The 13,148-nt window shown below is 46.1% G+C and overlaps 2 protein-coding genes across 2 annotated transcripts; both read left to right on the plus strand.

Annotated features, from left to right (window-relative positions):
- Positions 1 to 405: 405 nt before the first annotated feature.
- Positions 406 to 3,977, plus strand: RhiXN_05770 (Fungal specific transcription factor domain; the record flags this gene model as incomplete). Its single annotated transcript, XM_043325586.1, has 10 exons — positions 406 to 527; positions 630 to 1,028; positions 2,132 to 2,186; positions 2,237 to 2,287; positions 2,334 to 2,399; positions 2,455 to 2,577; positions 2,639 to 2,969; positions 3,683 to 3,719; positions 3,772 to 3,802; positions 3,861 to 3,977. 10 exons carry the CDS (start codon positions 406 to 408, stop codon positions 3,975 to 3,977), a joined length of 1,332 nt encoding a protein of 443 aa, XP_043181018.1.
- A 180-nt stretch (positions 3,978 to 4,157) lies between these two features.
- RhiXN_05771 (uncharacterized protein) lies at positions 4,158 to 6,241 on the plus strand (the record flags this gene model as incomplete). The annotated part of the gene is made up of 12 exons (XM_043325587.1): positions 4,158 to 4,226; positions 4,281 to 4,303; positions 4,359 to 4,389; positions 4,444 to 4,511; positions 4,566 to 4,656; positions 4,717 to 4,861; positions 4,915 to 4,933; positions 4,990 to 5,054; positions 5,110 to 5,213; positions 5,499 to 5,520; positions 5,573 to 5,649; positions 5,903 to 6,241. The coding sequence occupies 12 exons, from the start codon at positions 4,158 to 4,160 to the stop codon at positions 6,239 to 6,241; spliced, it is 1,053 nt and encodes a 350-aa protein (XP_043181019.1).
- Positions 6,242 to 13,148: the final 6,907 nt, after the last annotated feature.

The raw sequence follows: 13,148 nt of genomic DNA on the forward strand, positions 1-13,148 counted from the left end.
TGTCACCACAATCTGGGGTATCTCCATTACCTCACGTCATTGTCATCAATATCACATACTGGTGGTTACGCATACTGTTGCATCGTCCATTCTCTTTTCGCACACAGTCTATGTTCGGTGACTCGGGAAAGCCTGTTCCAACAAACGCTACTTATTTCTCGTTCCACACATGCGAGGAGGCTGCAAAGAGCATTGTGCAACTTATTACTATATTTGACCATACCTACGGTTCTCAATTTTTCCCCTTGAGCATGCTTCAGGCGAGTGCTTCATTTGTGGTATATAGACCTTGAGTCCTTACTTTCAGGTATTTTTCAGACTATATTCGTAGCTGGGGCCATTCTTATAACCAAGCACGCCACTCTTCCAAGTTCATCGAGTAAACCGCGCACCGATGCATGTGAAATGGTCCAAGAATGTATCCGAGTCTTGCGTGCCGCATCACAAACCTGGGAGACCGCTAATTCTTATGCATCTCGACTCGAAAGTCTCTTGGCTGAACAAATTTGGGGGGAATCGTCTGATCGGTATGTCTATCATAGCTATATGTTGTAGTTTCGCTGACCGTGCGTGCTTGACGGGAATGATTGGTTGGTCGATCCTGGGGATTGATAAAATCATCATCACAGCCAAAATGCCAATGTTTACGAAGCCACTACCTCGAACTACGATGATCCCGTCTCTCAGATGTTCCAGGAATTTATTGTTCCCCATGATCAGACCACTGAAGAAATTGGGGCACCTGAAACGACAGTGCAATCTGAATATCCGTTATTGCAGCAATTAAATCAGCAACCCCAGTGGGGAGTACCCTTCGGTTCAGATTTTATGATGACTTCGAGTCCCACCACTCCCGTTTGGCTTGGCTCTCGACGAGAGTCAATTTTCAGGAGAGACGGAGGAACTTCCCCTGGATACTGGATCGTAATGCCACTCGGCCAATTCCCAGAGAGCCTTGCGATCGAGAATCTCCTCTGCAATTCTAATCTACCTTTCCACATAAAAGATAGGCATCTTCTCGCTCCAATGTACTTATAAATGAACTATGCCAAAAGGCTAATGAAAGAATAGAAGCAACGTGAAGAATTTGTTATTAACACATCTACCATACAACTGAGTGGTTAAACTCGTTCTGAAAGCATACAATCAGCACCCTTGCCAGGTGAAGTATGAGATTAACCAACTCGGATATCCGAAATTCTAAAATTCGAGTATTCGGGAACCAATAGTGTACAGTAAGTCGTGGCTATGGTAGATAATTGGGAATGGGCTACTGATTGCCACAATGACATCAGGTTCCATTTTAGGCGAGGTTGACCGTGTTTGTGGTGGCGGTGCAGTGATTGCAAATCCGAGAGGCGTGGGTCGCCGTTGCAGTCAGTAGCTGGTGTCAATCAACGCTATCACCTCTGAATTCAAGTTCACGCGCACAACGCTCATGTTTGATTCTATAAAGTTCTTTGCCAAGGTGATAAATAATATTATAACTAGGCTTTAATTTTATAAATAACTATAGACATCTGCATCTGTTGCTGTTGGTGCGACAACACTAGGTGCAGTAGCCACAGTATGATACTGGGATCAACCGTTTTGATGTGTAGTATGGGCCTTAATAATAACAGGAGCCGGCTACTCTATTACGGCCAAAACTCTCTTATATATCCATCAAATGTACCTGAGGGATCTCGTACCAGTAAGCCAAATAACCTCAGTCATGCACATTACACAGCGTTACTATTTGTTCGACAGACGTTGCTACGCCTGCAGATTACGGGCTACCATACAGTGACCTTACATTCACTACCCCTGATAATGTCAAATCCGAGCATATCTTCTTGTTCAGCGCAAGATCCTTTTAAGCGCGGATGGTTCTCTAGGAACAGCAGAAGTGGACAACCAAGGCGATGATGCAGATGTGAGCAAGCGGTTCCTGGCTGCGCAACCGCGAAACTTACATTTGGATTTTCCGGCCTTGTCGGGCTAGTTGCTCGGTCGCGTCCGACAGTTCTGTTTCTGCATGCCAATGCGGGGAATATGGGCCACCGCGTGCCTCTGGCTAAGGTGTTTTACTACAAAATGAGATGCAACGTTTTGATGCGTCCGAAAAGATGTTGGCCTTACACTTGTGTAGCTATGATTTAGCGAGGGCCAGCCATCGGGAAAAGGGGCTAAAGCTTGATGCACAGGTAGGTTATATTGGGCGCCCCAAACATTATGCAACCGATGACCTCGGCAGACAGCATTTGACTACATAGTCAATCATGCTATTTTGGGGAGGACTCGAATAGTGAGTCATTAAATCAAGAACATGAGAGCCGATTAAACTTCATCAGATCCTTTATGACAATCGATTGGTGGAGCTGTTTGCCTTTTACCTCGCCAATGCGAATGCCAAATCGGTGAGACATTTGATTATTCGTTGAGGCTGCAAGCTTCCTTTGACGATAAATTAAGATCGCTGCGCTAATTGTTGAAAATACATTTATGACGTTGCCCTCGCTGATTCCTACAGTTCTTCCCGTTGCTGCGCCGCTTGCATTCCTATGCCACGGCTCGAAGTCTCCCCAGAGCGTCCCGGTCTTGATGTTGAGTGGTACTCAGGAGAGGCTGCAAGCTTCCTTTCTGACGATAAATTAAGATCGCTGCGCTAATTGTTGAAAATACATTTATGACGTTGCCCTCGCTGATTCCTACAGTTCTTCCCGTTGCTGCGCCGCTTGCATTCCTATGCCACCAAGTTTGGGATAGTGCAAGCGCGGCTCGAAGTCTCCCCAGGAGCGTCCCGGTCTTGATGTTGAGTGGTACTCAGGACGAATTAGTCCCTCCTTCTCAAATGCGCGGTCTATTTGATATTTTACGGGGCGCTGAGGATGGGCCAAAGGAAGAGGAAACTGAAGAGGATAAGATTGTTTTGCAGGCCACGGATAGTAAACGTTTACTCGTATTTAAGAAGTTCTCCAATGGTCATAGTGAGTACTCGTGGTCACTAATTGATGGGAGACATCATCGCCGACACAACCTTTCTTTACACGCTAATCATGACTTACTGGAATTTATCACCGCATGGACTACACTAATTGCCGCATTTGCTCGGCTCTGGACTTGATCTCCAACTTCAACTTCAACTTCAACCCGGGAACCCACCTCCACCAATATTCCCTACGATTCAACGCACGTGAACCCAGACGACACATGCATCCAACCCACCTATTGGGACACCGTTCATGAATTTTCAAACTTGCGATTGATCAATTGTAGCCTAGTCCATGTGCGCCAAATGTACACCTAGTCTTACTAGGGAATCATCCCTGAGTTCTCGGCTTGGAATGTAGATCCAGGTTCGGTGAGCGCCTCCCATCCGAATATGTAGTAATAGAATGTGGTATTTCAAAAACTGGATGGCTGGCCCGTGTTATACAAAGCCAAAGAAAATAAGCACGTCGGGCATGCTGGGTAAGCAAGGTAATGTTGCCCCGTCAAGAGGACCAGAGAGACCACTTGGTAAGTATTTTGTGTAAATGTTTCCTGCCAAGGATGCTGATGCATAATAGAAGGTGTTTCTAAGTTGCCGCATGTGAAATCTTAGCCCGAGCAAATTGGGCTAACGGTCGTAGCCACATGGGGTAGATATAGACAACCGCGAGGAGCTTATGTATGGGACTGCGGCATCTGAAGTAACCAGATACTCCGCGAGGATTGGATGAATGTGAAATCACAAGGTGAGCCGCCCGTCGTCGATGAACCAGCGCCACATATTAATTTGTATTCAAGCTGGGTCTATAGCCTTGGGCAATGGGAGATTGTGAGTGAGGATTGACTGAACAAGGTTAACCAGGAGCTGACTAAAATTGATGTCAAAGACTGGAGTCCAGGGCCGAGGTGATACCGACCTGATCCACTGGCGAGGCACGGGACCGGGCTTCGGCGCTTCGCGAATTCGACTAGCACTAGGGGACGACGAAGGACCTCGTGTATAACATATTAATCCCACTGCCGCGCTGGCAACCGATCAGACCCTCCGCAACCATCTCATGCGGCCTCAAAGCTGCCTGACCCTTCTTCCTCTGTGCTCCTTCTCCCTCATTAACGATCACAACAACCATCGAGTTCTGAGGAAATAGACTCGCCCGAGGCAGTTTTTCTCGGTATCGCACCAGATGTCCACCAACACTGATGATCTGCCATCGACCAACATTGGATCCCCTTGTGAGCAATCTCCGAGTTGCGTGAGTCCATGATCCTTAACAGTACCTTGATTTTTGCTAACAAGAACATAATAGGACATTTTCGATTGCAGCTTTTGGTAAGCCTCTGGAGTGTTTGCGGCACCTGATCATACTGATTTACCCTCCGGCCAGTTTTATTCAAACAATTCCAGGCGAGATCAAGGTGTGCACCATCTGCCTTTGAGTTTATGATCTCAGCTCATACCAAATCGCCTAGTTCTACCGGAGACAGGTAGCTCAAGGGCGAATGTCCCTCGTCTGCTTTCTCTTCATCGTAGTCCGATAGTACGGCTCCTTAACCCACTCATACCCACTATTTACTAACCTACCCTCTTCCAGTGTTTCAGTAGTATCACTCCTCAACGGCATCGGCTTCTACGCCACATCATTTGACATCGAGTCGTGCAGCCGATACCGTTTGGCTGCGCCCGTGACCAAAAGTATGAGATCCCAGCTCTGAAAGGTTCTGTGTCTCATTCACTTCATCCAGTGTTCGCCGGTTTGCATCTCAAGGTCTTATATTCCTAAGGACATGGGCCATTTCTCGGAAATCACGGGTCGTCTTGATCATCCTCTCGGCCCTTGCATCATTACTCTGCCCATGATGGTCATTGGAAACGTGTACAAGCGAGAGCGTATGTTTATCCTGCCTGATTCGGTTCGCTTGGTATTGACTGAAACCATATAGCGCATGTCAAAAACGGGTCGTATGTATCATTCAATTTGTTTCCCGTCCACGGCTTAACAGGTTCCGCGACAACAGATGCATTGCTAAGCAAAACGCGGGAACCTTCAACAGTGCACCAATGTACTATGGTGCTATGGCTGGTACGCTTCCATCGATTGAAGATATCGAAATAAACCATTAACGATGCCAACCCAGGCTTTGACATCATTGCTTGTGGCATTGCAACCTACTATCTCATTGACCTGAATGCGAACGCTGTTATGTCTAAATTCACAAAGAAAGTGATGCAGCATGGCATGGTAAGTGCAAATTGGTCTTCAACCAGCCCCCTCTTTATCCCCATCCGCCCTTCACTCCGAAGGCTTGCCCTCGGTAGTATCTCGATGACTTGTACGGTCCGCGATACGAAGGCTTCCCTCGGTAGTATCTCGATGACTTGTACGGTCCGCGATACGGACAGTCCAACACAGCACGCTTGTTCCCCACAGATCAGCTTGTATCTCAAGCTCTCATTGCCCCATCCACCCATATTTTGATTCCCTTTCCTTTCTTGTCCATCTTCGAGTTCTGATCATTCTGATTAGTTTTACGCGTTCGGCACTACCCGTAAGTTACGCACTCCCCCATGTCCCCAAACCCTCATCTAAAGCGCCCCCAGTCTGCAACATCATCGTTCTCTTGGGCACAAGTCATGTCAAGTACGTGGAGAAGTTAGGAGCATTTCTGAGTGTAGCGGTAAGTTTTACTACCTTGCTTCACCGGTCTCCAAATTTCTGGGCTGTTCCTGTCCCCGGGCTTTGATCTCTTGCCAACTTCGTTCGGTGTGGAGCATGTTCAGCTGACTTTTCAATTTTCTTGTCGCATATTTCGATGCTTCCCCACACGTGACGTCTGGTTTGTCTTGGAAACACGGCCTCCAATTCTTGTCCCAAACAAAAACACCTTGGTTTGGTGCACATATGCGCTACGGAACAACCTATCACTTTAGGTCACGATGATTATGGCGCAGCGCTTGGTGTTAGCAACGCAAAGTATAAAAGTTCCCCCTCCGGCTTTGGAACACATCGCAATAACTGATCGTATGCCTACTTTATCTTCCGATGTAACTTCATTATCTCCGCGTACCGCCAAAACCGGTCATTTCCATGACTTTGCAAAACTGACGGTCGTGGACGAACGGGACGAAACCCCTTCTCAAACAAACTCCGACCGAACTCCACCGCCGCATTTCGTTATCGAAATCGAACAACCCCCTCCTTCTCACCCTCGCCTACTGGATCCACGAACACGTTCTCACCCTCCTTCGCCCGTCGGCTATGCTTTATGACCGTTTTATTCGTCTCTCATATGCTGGGCATTGCTTTCGTTTTCTTCCTACCGGCTCTACCGCATTTCGTTATCTTATGCTCTCACCCACATGCTCTCTCTTCTGTGCTATAACATTGCATCCCTGCTTTCCTGCATCGAATCGGACTTTTTCTATTTATATTTTTCTATATTTTCATCACACATTGGATTTGATCTAGCCGCCCGCGATGAAACGACCTCTTTCCTCAGCAGCCGCGCCCTTCGATCATCCACAATTCCAACCAGCGGCGATATCCGAGGGAGCTCTAAACGATCTCAAGCGCTTGGGCAGGCGGATACTTTTGAGCTTGACGTCCGCGTCCACACCGAGACTGTCCACGTAGTCGAATCGCAGCGACGACAAAGTGCGACCGGATCCATCGGTAGCCTCGGGACTTATATCGAAGAAGGGAAGCGCACGGATGGAGATGGTAAGCCGGCGGTCGCTACAGGCTGGGAGAGGGCGGCAGTTTGATTTTCTCTTTTATTCAAATGGAAACGTGTATGATTATCGGAGTTGTACTCTCTAATGTCTTGATATATTATTATTGCATGACGGCGGAATGGCGGCTGGTTTCGTACGCAGCGTTTGTGCCAAGTAGTGTATTACAGACTTCAGTTTTCAGCGGGCAGTAAAAGTTGAATACTCGATTGGTCAGCGTTTCGGCTTTTAAGTTCCGACAGTGTGAAACGCCCACTAGAAGCTGCTTCAGAATGGAAATTTATCAAACTGTGGATACATAATCCAGTTACCATTCATAGTTGCACGTGCCATAGGCTATGGGACTACTTGTACAAGACACACGTGAAACATGATTCTTGAGCGGGCGATTCTAAACCAGGAGGGTTGTCAGGTTAGTCATTTGGTCTAAACAGGGATAGACTACCAAGAATAGAAATCTTCAAGAAGGTATATAGATGTTTCTTGATAAGGTTAGGTTGTCAACTAGTCTAGGGGTCGAACATCACGAAATATGGCTCGCCGGAAAACCACGGTGCAAGCGTTGTGGATGCTGACCAAGTACAGCTGGAACTCTCGCGCATATATCCACCTAAATAAATAGAACTTGACGAATTGGGAAGCTCGTTCAGTATCCTCTAGCATTTTGCTAGTGATAGTCTCCAACAAGGAGATGAGTTCTACGTTAGTACCCCTCAACTATGCGCTCAATTGAGCAACACCATCTGACACTTTTCACTTAGCCGAGATATCAACTGCAGCGTCAAGCATTAGTACTAGCTATGAGTGCAGGTATATGCGTTGGGTTGATTCGAATATGGTGCATCTATTAATTAGTCTAAGCATAGGAATACATAAGCTGATATTACAATGGTGAAACAATGAATAGGGGATGGGAATTATAGCAATAGTAAGATAAGGATAAGAATAAGGATTGAAAGGCGATGGGGTGCTGTGTTAGAACGAAAAATGCATGCAGTCTTGTCTAAAATAAGTGAAAATTATAGTAGGTTGTAACTAAGAAGTAGCCCAGACTCAAACAACACTCGCGACTAGTTGTGTGGTATTCTAAAGAAAATAAGGAGCTGCCGGGCGCATTCGTTTTGAGCGATTGATTTAGAAGAGGCTACACTACGTGCTACCACACGACCGTTTACTACAATCAACCGGGTCAATTTGTGCAGGGCAAATGATCTAAGTCCTGATCATTCCGAGGGATTAATACTCACAGGTAGCTTCAGCAGCCCATACAGACTGTCCATTATGTATCATAGGAGCCTCGCTCCAGTGTACAGCAGGTGGTAAGGACTGTTGCCTATACCTGTTAAATTATACATGTTATAACCCGATAGGTATATGTGAATGAGACATCCTCAGCTCACCAGTTCTGCCAAATGTGAAAGTGCTGGGCCATTGTCAAACCGAACTCAAAAATTGGAGAGATGTATAATTTTCGTGGGCATTGTGCTCGGTATTTGAAGAGGTCTCAAATCGCCACTTTGTACGGCCAGCGTAGTGCTCTCATGGGCGAAGCAAACGAGTGCCACTTAGTCCCGGTTTCCCGATGGTCGCCCGCATTGTACTTCTTGTGCTCTGCATAACCCAGGTGTGTTGAAGAGACACTTGGCCCTCTGTGGCGCAGTAAACGAGCTCGGCCACACCCAAGTGTTCGCTGCCGTAACCAAAAGTTACAATATTGGTGATTCATTGTGGCGGTGTTGGACCTCAGAGGTTGGACTTCAGTCTACCTGGCCTCCCAATATCAACCACCGGCACATCCGAATCGTGCGAAGCATTAACGCCCAACCTAAGCTGCTAAATCGGGGTGGGGTGGCTAAATAACAGCCGAGAGAAAACATTTCGTGATCCTTCAGCCGATGGTGTGCGAAAGACACTGTCAGTTGTATCATTGGCCGAGCACCACTCGATCTTGCTTAGCGCTAAACCTGTTTCTGAACCGAGTCTCAAAATTGTCTTTTCACGTAAGCGGGTGGCCAATTTTTCTTTTTTCAAAAGACTCCTACTGGAAACAATTTCGCACGTACTCCGGTTTTACACCCTAGTTATGGGATGATTTAAAGGGGTTAAGGCATCTATCTAATCGGCTACTGTTCGTGACCTAATGCCATTGCAAGAAGTGGGTCAATTTTATGCCCGTGTATGCTCAAGCACAGCGATGGGTAGATCGCGGATTTGTTCGTATTGTCCGTATGCGAAGGCGAAGTGAATTTTTCATCATTGATAGGAGCTCTCAAGACAGAGCCCCGGTCTCATGGTATGTCAAATGGCCTAGATTCTTAACTACTTTCGACTTGGAGATTGGAAACAGGTGAGTCCCACTTACCTCGATGCTAAGTAGCATTGTAGTAAGACTATTACTATATTACCAAAGTGTCAATCTACGAATTGATTGGAAAAGCTGTGTGATTATTATTGTTCATAATCACAATCACAAGCCGGCTGCGCGTGCCGGTACCGGCACGGTATTAAACACCGGATCAAACCTGCTTGATGGAAAACCAAAATCAAATCCATCCCATCAGTGGCTGGTGCTATGCTTTGTTCTATGGCTCTGTTCATCGTTTCTACGCTCCTGTAAAATTCGAACCCTCATAGTTTAGTGTATATCCTCGACAGACACATAGGTAAACTAATAGAAGATTGGCTTGGCTTATCGTTTTTCCAGGTCGAAAAGGTAGCAAAGTCTGAATTTTTAGTGCAATAAAAACGATTGAGGTAAGGAAGGCGTGCTCTCATCTATTAGAGCTCCGTGTGAAAATAATGCAAGAGAAGAACATCAATGGTGCTGAGTGGCCTCCGCATAGCCGGGGCGCACATTGACGAACCTGTTCACAGCCACCGCTAATCTTGTTGCAGTGAAACATAATCGCTTCGGAGCGTTCACATTGAGGCGATGCAAGGTCTAGAGTCTTAAAGTATGAACAAAGAGTAAAAGAGTAAGTATCGGGGGTGGGGGTTATTCCCAGAGTAAACAGGAAATACGAGCTCGCAGAATAAAGCTCAAGCACGTAGGAATTGTGCATACAAGTCAAGGAAAATTGGTTATGGTTATGGCATGGAGTGGCTGGAACTACTGCTATATGAAGGAGAGCTGAAGCACTTTGACTAATGAGCCGTCCTCATCATAGGTACTGGGGTGATAGACGCACAAAGCGGTCGCAGGGGTAGGCCAGGTCAATTATATGCATCAAGGACAGCTAAACTACGATAACATACAAACATCCGGCAGTATAACTACATGAAATAGACATAAAGACGATGGGACTAAACCGTTATAACCTGTAAGGATAAATAAAGTGCATTGAGGTTGAGCGATAGATGTGTATCCACCCTAGTCCTTGACCAAAGCCAGGGAGTTTAGATGATTGCTTTCATTGAGTCATTGTCACTGAGGCACGAGGGTCTGGCGGATAGTTTAGATACTTTTCGCTATCAGTGAGGGATTTTGAAGAAAATAAGCAGCTGCCGGGCGCAGTCGTTTTGCGCTGCGGATTTTGACGGGGCAACGCTGCGAGCTATCACTTGCCCGTGCACTAACATACCAGTAGTTAGCTATATGCTACATAATAAATGATACAAGAGCCAATCTAGGTTTCCAAACACTTACGAGTTACTTCGGATGCCCATACAGACTGTCTGTTGTGAGTCACAAGGTTTTCACACCATTGTAATGGTGGCGATATAGACTGTTGCCTATGCCTAGCAAGTAGTTTTGTATCGCAGAATTCAAACCGGCAAGGTATACTGTGCTCACCAATTCTGCCAGACATCCAAGTATTGAGTCATTAAAACCGATACCTCCCAGCTGAAGAGATACCATTCTTACCTGCGAAGTCCTTATTATTTAAGGAGTTCATCGGTCACGAATACCCCTGTATCCTCCTTCGAGCAGATGGGTGTGGCCACCTAACCCCGTTCCCACCAATCGTTAAGCGTAGTGCTACACGACGTTGGAGTCATGAATAAATCCTTGTGTGTAACGTCCAAATCTGTGCGTGGCGGGGCATAAGTCTTCTACACAAGTGAACCAACTTCGTTGAGACCGGGCTCATCAGTTAAACGACGAGGGATTGGGCTTCGGCTGGGCTTCAGCCTCGGGAGTGCTGAACAAAAGGTATTGTCTCACTGCAATTGGCATGAAGATCATCAGCAATGTCAAGCTACGGCGACACGATATCCCCTAATCAATTTAATATTCCGGAGTGGGATGCTCGCTTTCGAGTGGCAAGGAAATGATTTACGCTCGTATTCATCGTAGAAAAGCGGCACGGTCTAGTTGTTGGTAAATAACGCATCACCCGGACATACTACCGGCAGCCAAGACAGATCCGCGATCTACGCGAGAGATCGAGAGGGTGGCAAAGGTTTAAACATGATATATAGGACCAATGAGAATGCTTTCGTCAGTCCATGTACGACTTGATCAGCGAGTGTCCAGTAGTCAACAGGTGATCCGGTGATTTATTTATCACCGGTACAAGTATCTTATATGCCTTCGAGTGAGCTTTCTATCTTCAATTCATAGTCCTTGAATGGCCCAGAATAGAAATACATAGCCGATCAGTTGATTTGTGATCAGGTTTACTACCGAAGAAGGGCTATATGATTATAACGTTGGCCCCTGAGGGAAACCCCGGACAAGAAACTGTATCATCAAATCACTAATTTAGTTGAAGTTTTATAGGGGCTAGTGACTTCAGTATCAAGACCGAGTAGACCCAGGCCGATCAAGCAAATCTTCTGATGTATTGGATGTCCAGAGCCGATCTCGTCGGTCAATACTCTCTTTCTAGTGAATCCAAGCCGCAAGTCCCAGTATTCTTATTTCACCTGAGCTTTATGACCTTGATATCCATGATCAAGATGTGTGGTCTGCATTTATGTCCAATATGATGTAGCAGCAGACCCCGAGCTTGATCCGTCACGTGGCGTGAGGGCTAACGCAAGCGCAACGCCACAACTGATGTTCAACTTGAGCAAACATGGCAAATGTAGTCGCCATACTTACTCTTAAAAACTTTCGTACGTACCGAGTGCCTGAACGCCTCGTCCTTCGAAATCTAAGTTCTTGAACCTAAGCCAACTAGAGTGCTCGCATCGAGTTTGATCTCGATCGAACTCTATCTTTGCATACCCGGACAGTGCAACGTCCATGCGGTGATGGTCAAAAATAGGGTAGTACGTACAGAGTGGGAGTGAGGAAGTTTGGTTCATTCATTGCATCATTCAATCCAAATTTAATGTGACGCGCGTCGTTGCTCTTACAAACCAATGACATTCAATATGGGGGGCTATGAAGATAAGCGACCGTTCCTATAGTTGACGATTCCAATTGTGTGCCTCAATAACGGGGCAGCACAGTAATCTAGAGATACCTCTATCTTTCAAAGTCAAGCGAGTCAAATTACTAGCCGATCAGAATCGAGTGTGGCCCATTGATTCGATTTAACCGAGGTAGGTTTAAGGGTACCACAATAAGAAGTAAGAGGTGCGGATTCACCGTAGCTTCAACTGGGATTCTTTCCGCTTAAGACGGGGGTCATGTATTAAGATCGTGGGGGTCTGCTACAATCGTGAGAATGTTGGGAGAGATACTAAACGCAAGCGAGGGGAGTGTGTAATGCCATGTCATAGCCGAGCCTATCAATTCATTCCTTCGACCCAGTTCGATTGGCTCGTACATGAAGATTGGAAGCAATAGAATAGGTTTATGAAGGTGCTCGAAGGAAACAAGGGCTTTCAGGTGTACTACCAGCATAAGCAATAGCACCAACGTAATTTTTATCAACGAGTTCCCCACATTCCTCAAAGACAAGGGCAATGACTGCCACATGAGCTTATTCATCACGACCAACGTACCAGCTGTTGGCCAAAACGGCGGCGCAAAAACTTTTGCATGTAGTATCTAGATAACTTTTGCATATATTAGATTGATTTCATGTGCAGCAGAAACAGTCACTAAATCTTACCACGGTGTCATTCAGAAGGGGGTCAATGAATTCTGCAGGCTGTGGTAGGAACAAGCGCTTAATGGTTGTTGTTTTTAGTTTTGGAATAACATTAGACATAGTAAGTTCGATTGTCGCACTTCTAAAACCCTCAAGCTGGGTTGTATCGGTTCATAATTGGCATTCGCGCACATTTTTTGTTGTTCAGTGGTGAAAAGTTGAAAAATCAAGGGAAACCAGCCTTGGAGTCGAATACTCTATGTCAGCCAAGACTGTAAGAATGTACGCGAGAGCATACAGCTCTGTGTAAGGTTTAAAACCAAGTTAATCTAAGTTAGACCATGCCGGTCCCTGGACAGTTGTCATTATTTATTGATAACCGATTATTGCATTTTGTAGCCGCTTTCACCTGTGGATCTGTCTAGCTTAGCTTAACTTGGCTTTAGGCCATTACGAGA

This window comes from Rhizoctonia solani, chromosome 6, assembly GCF_016906535.1.
Source record: "Rhizoctonia solani chromosome 6, complete sequence".
NCBI lineage: Eukaryota > Fungi > Basidiomycota > Agaricomycetes > Cantharellales > Ceratobasidiaceae > Rhizoctonia > Rhizoctonia solani.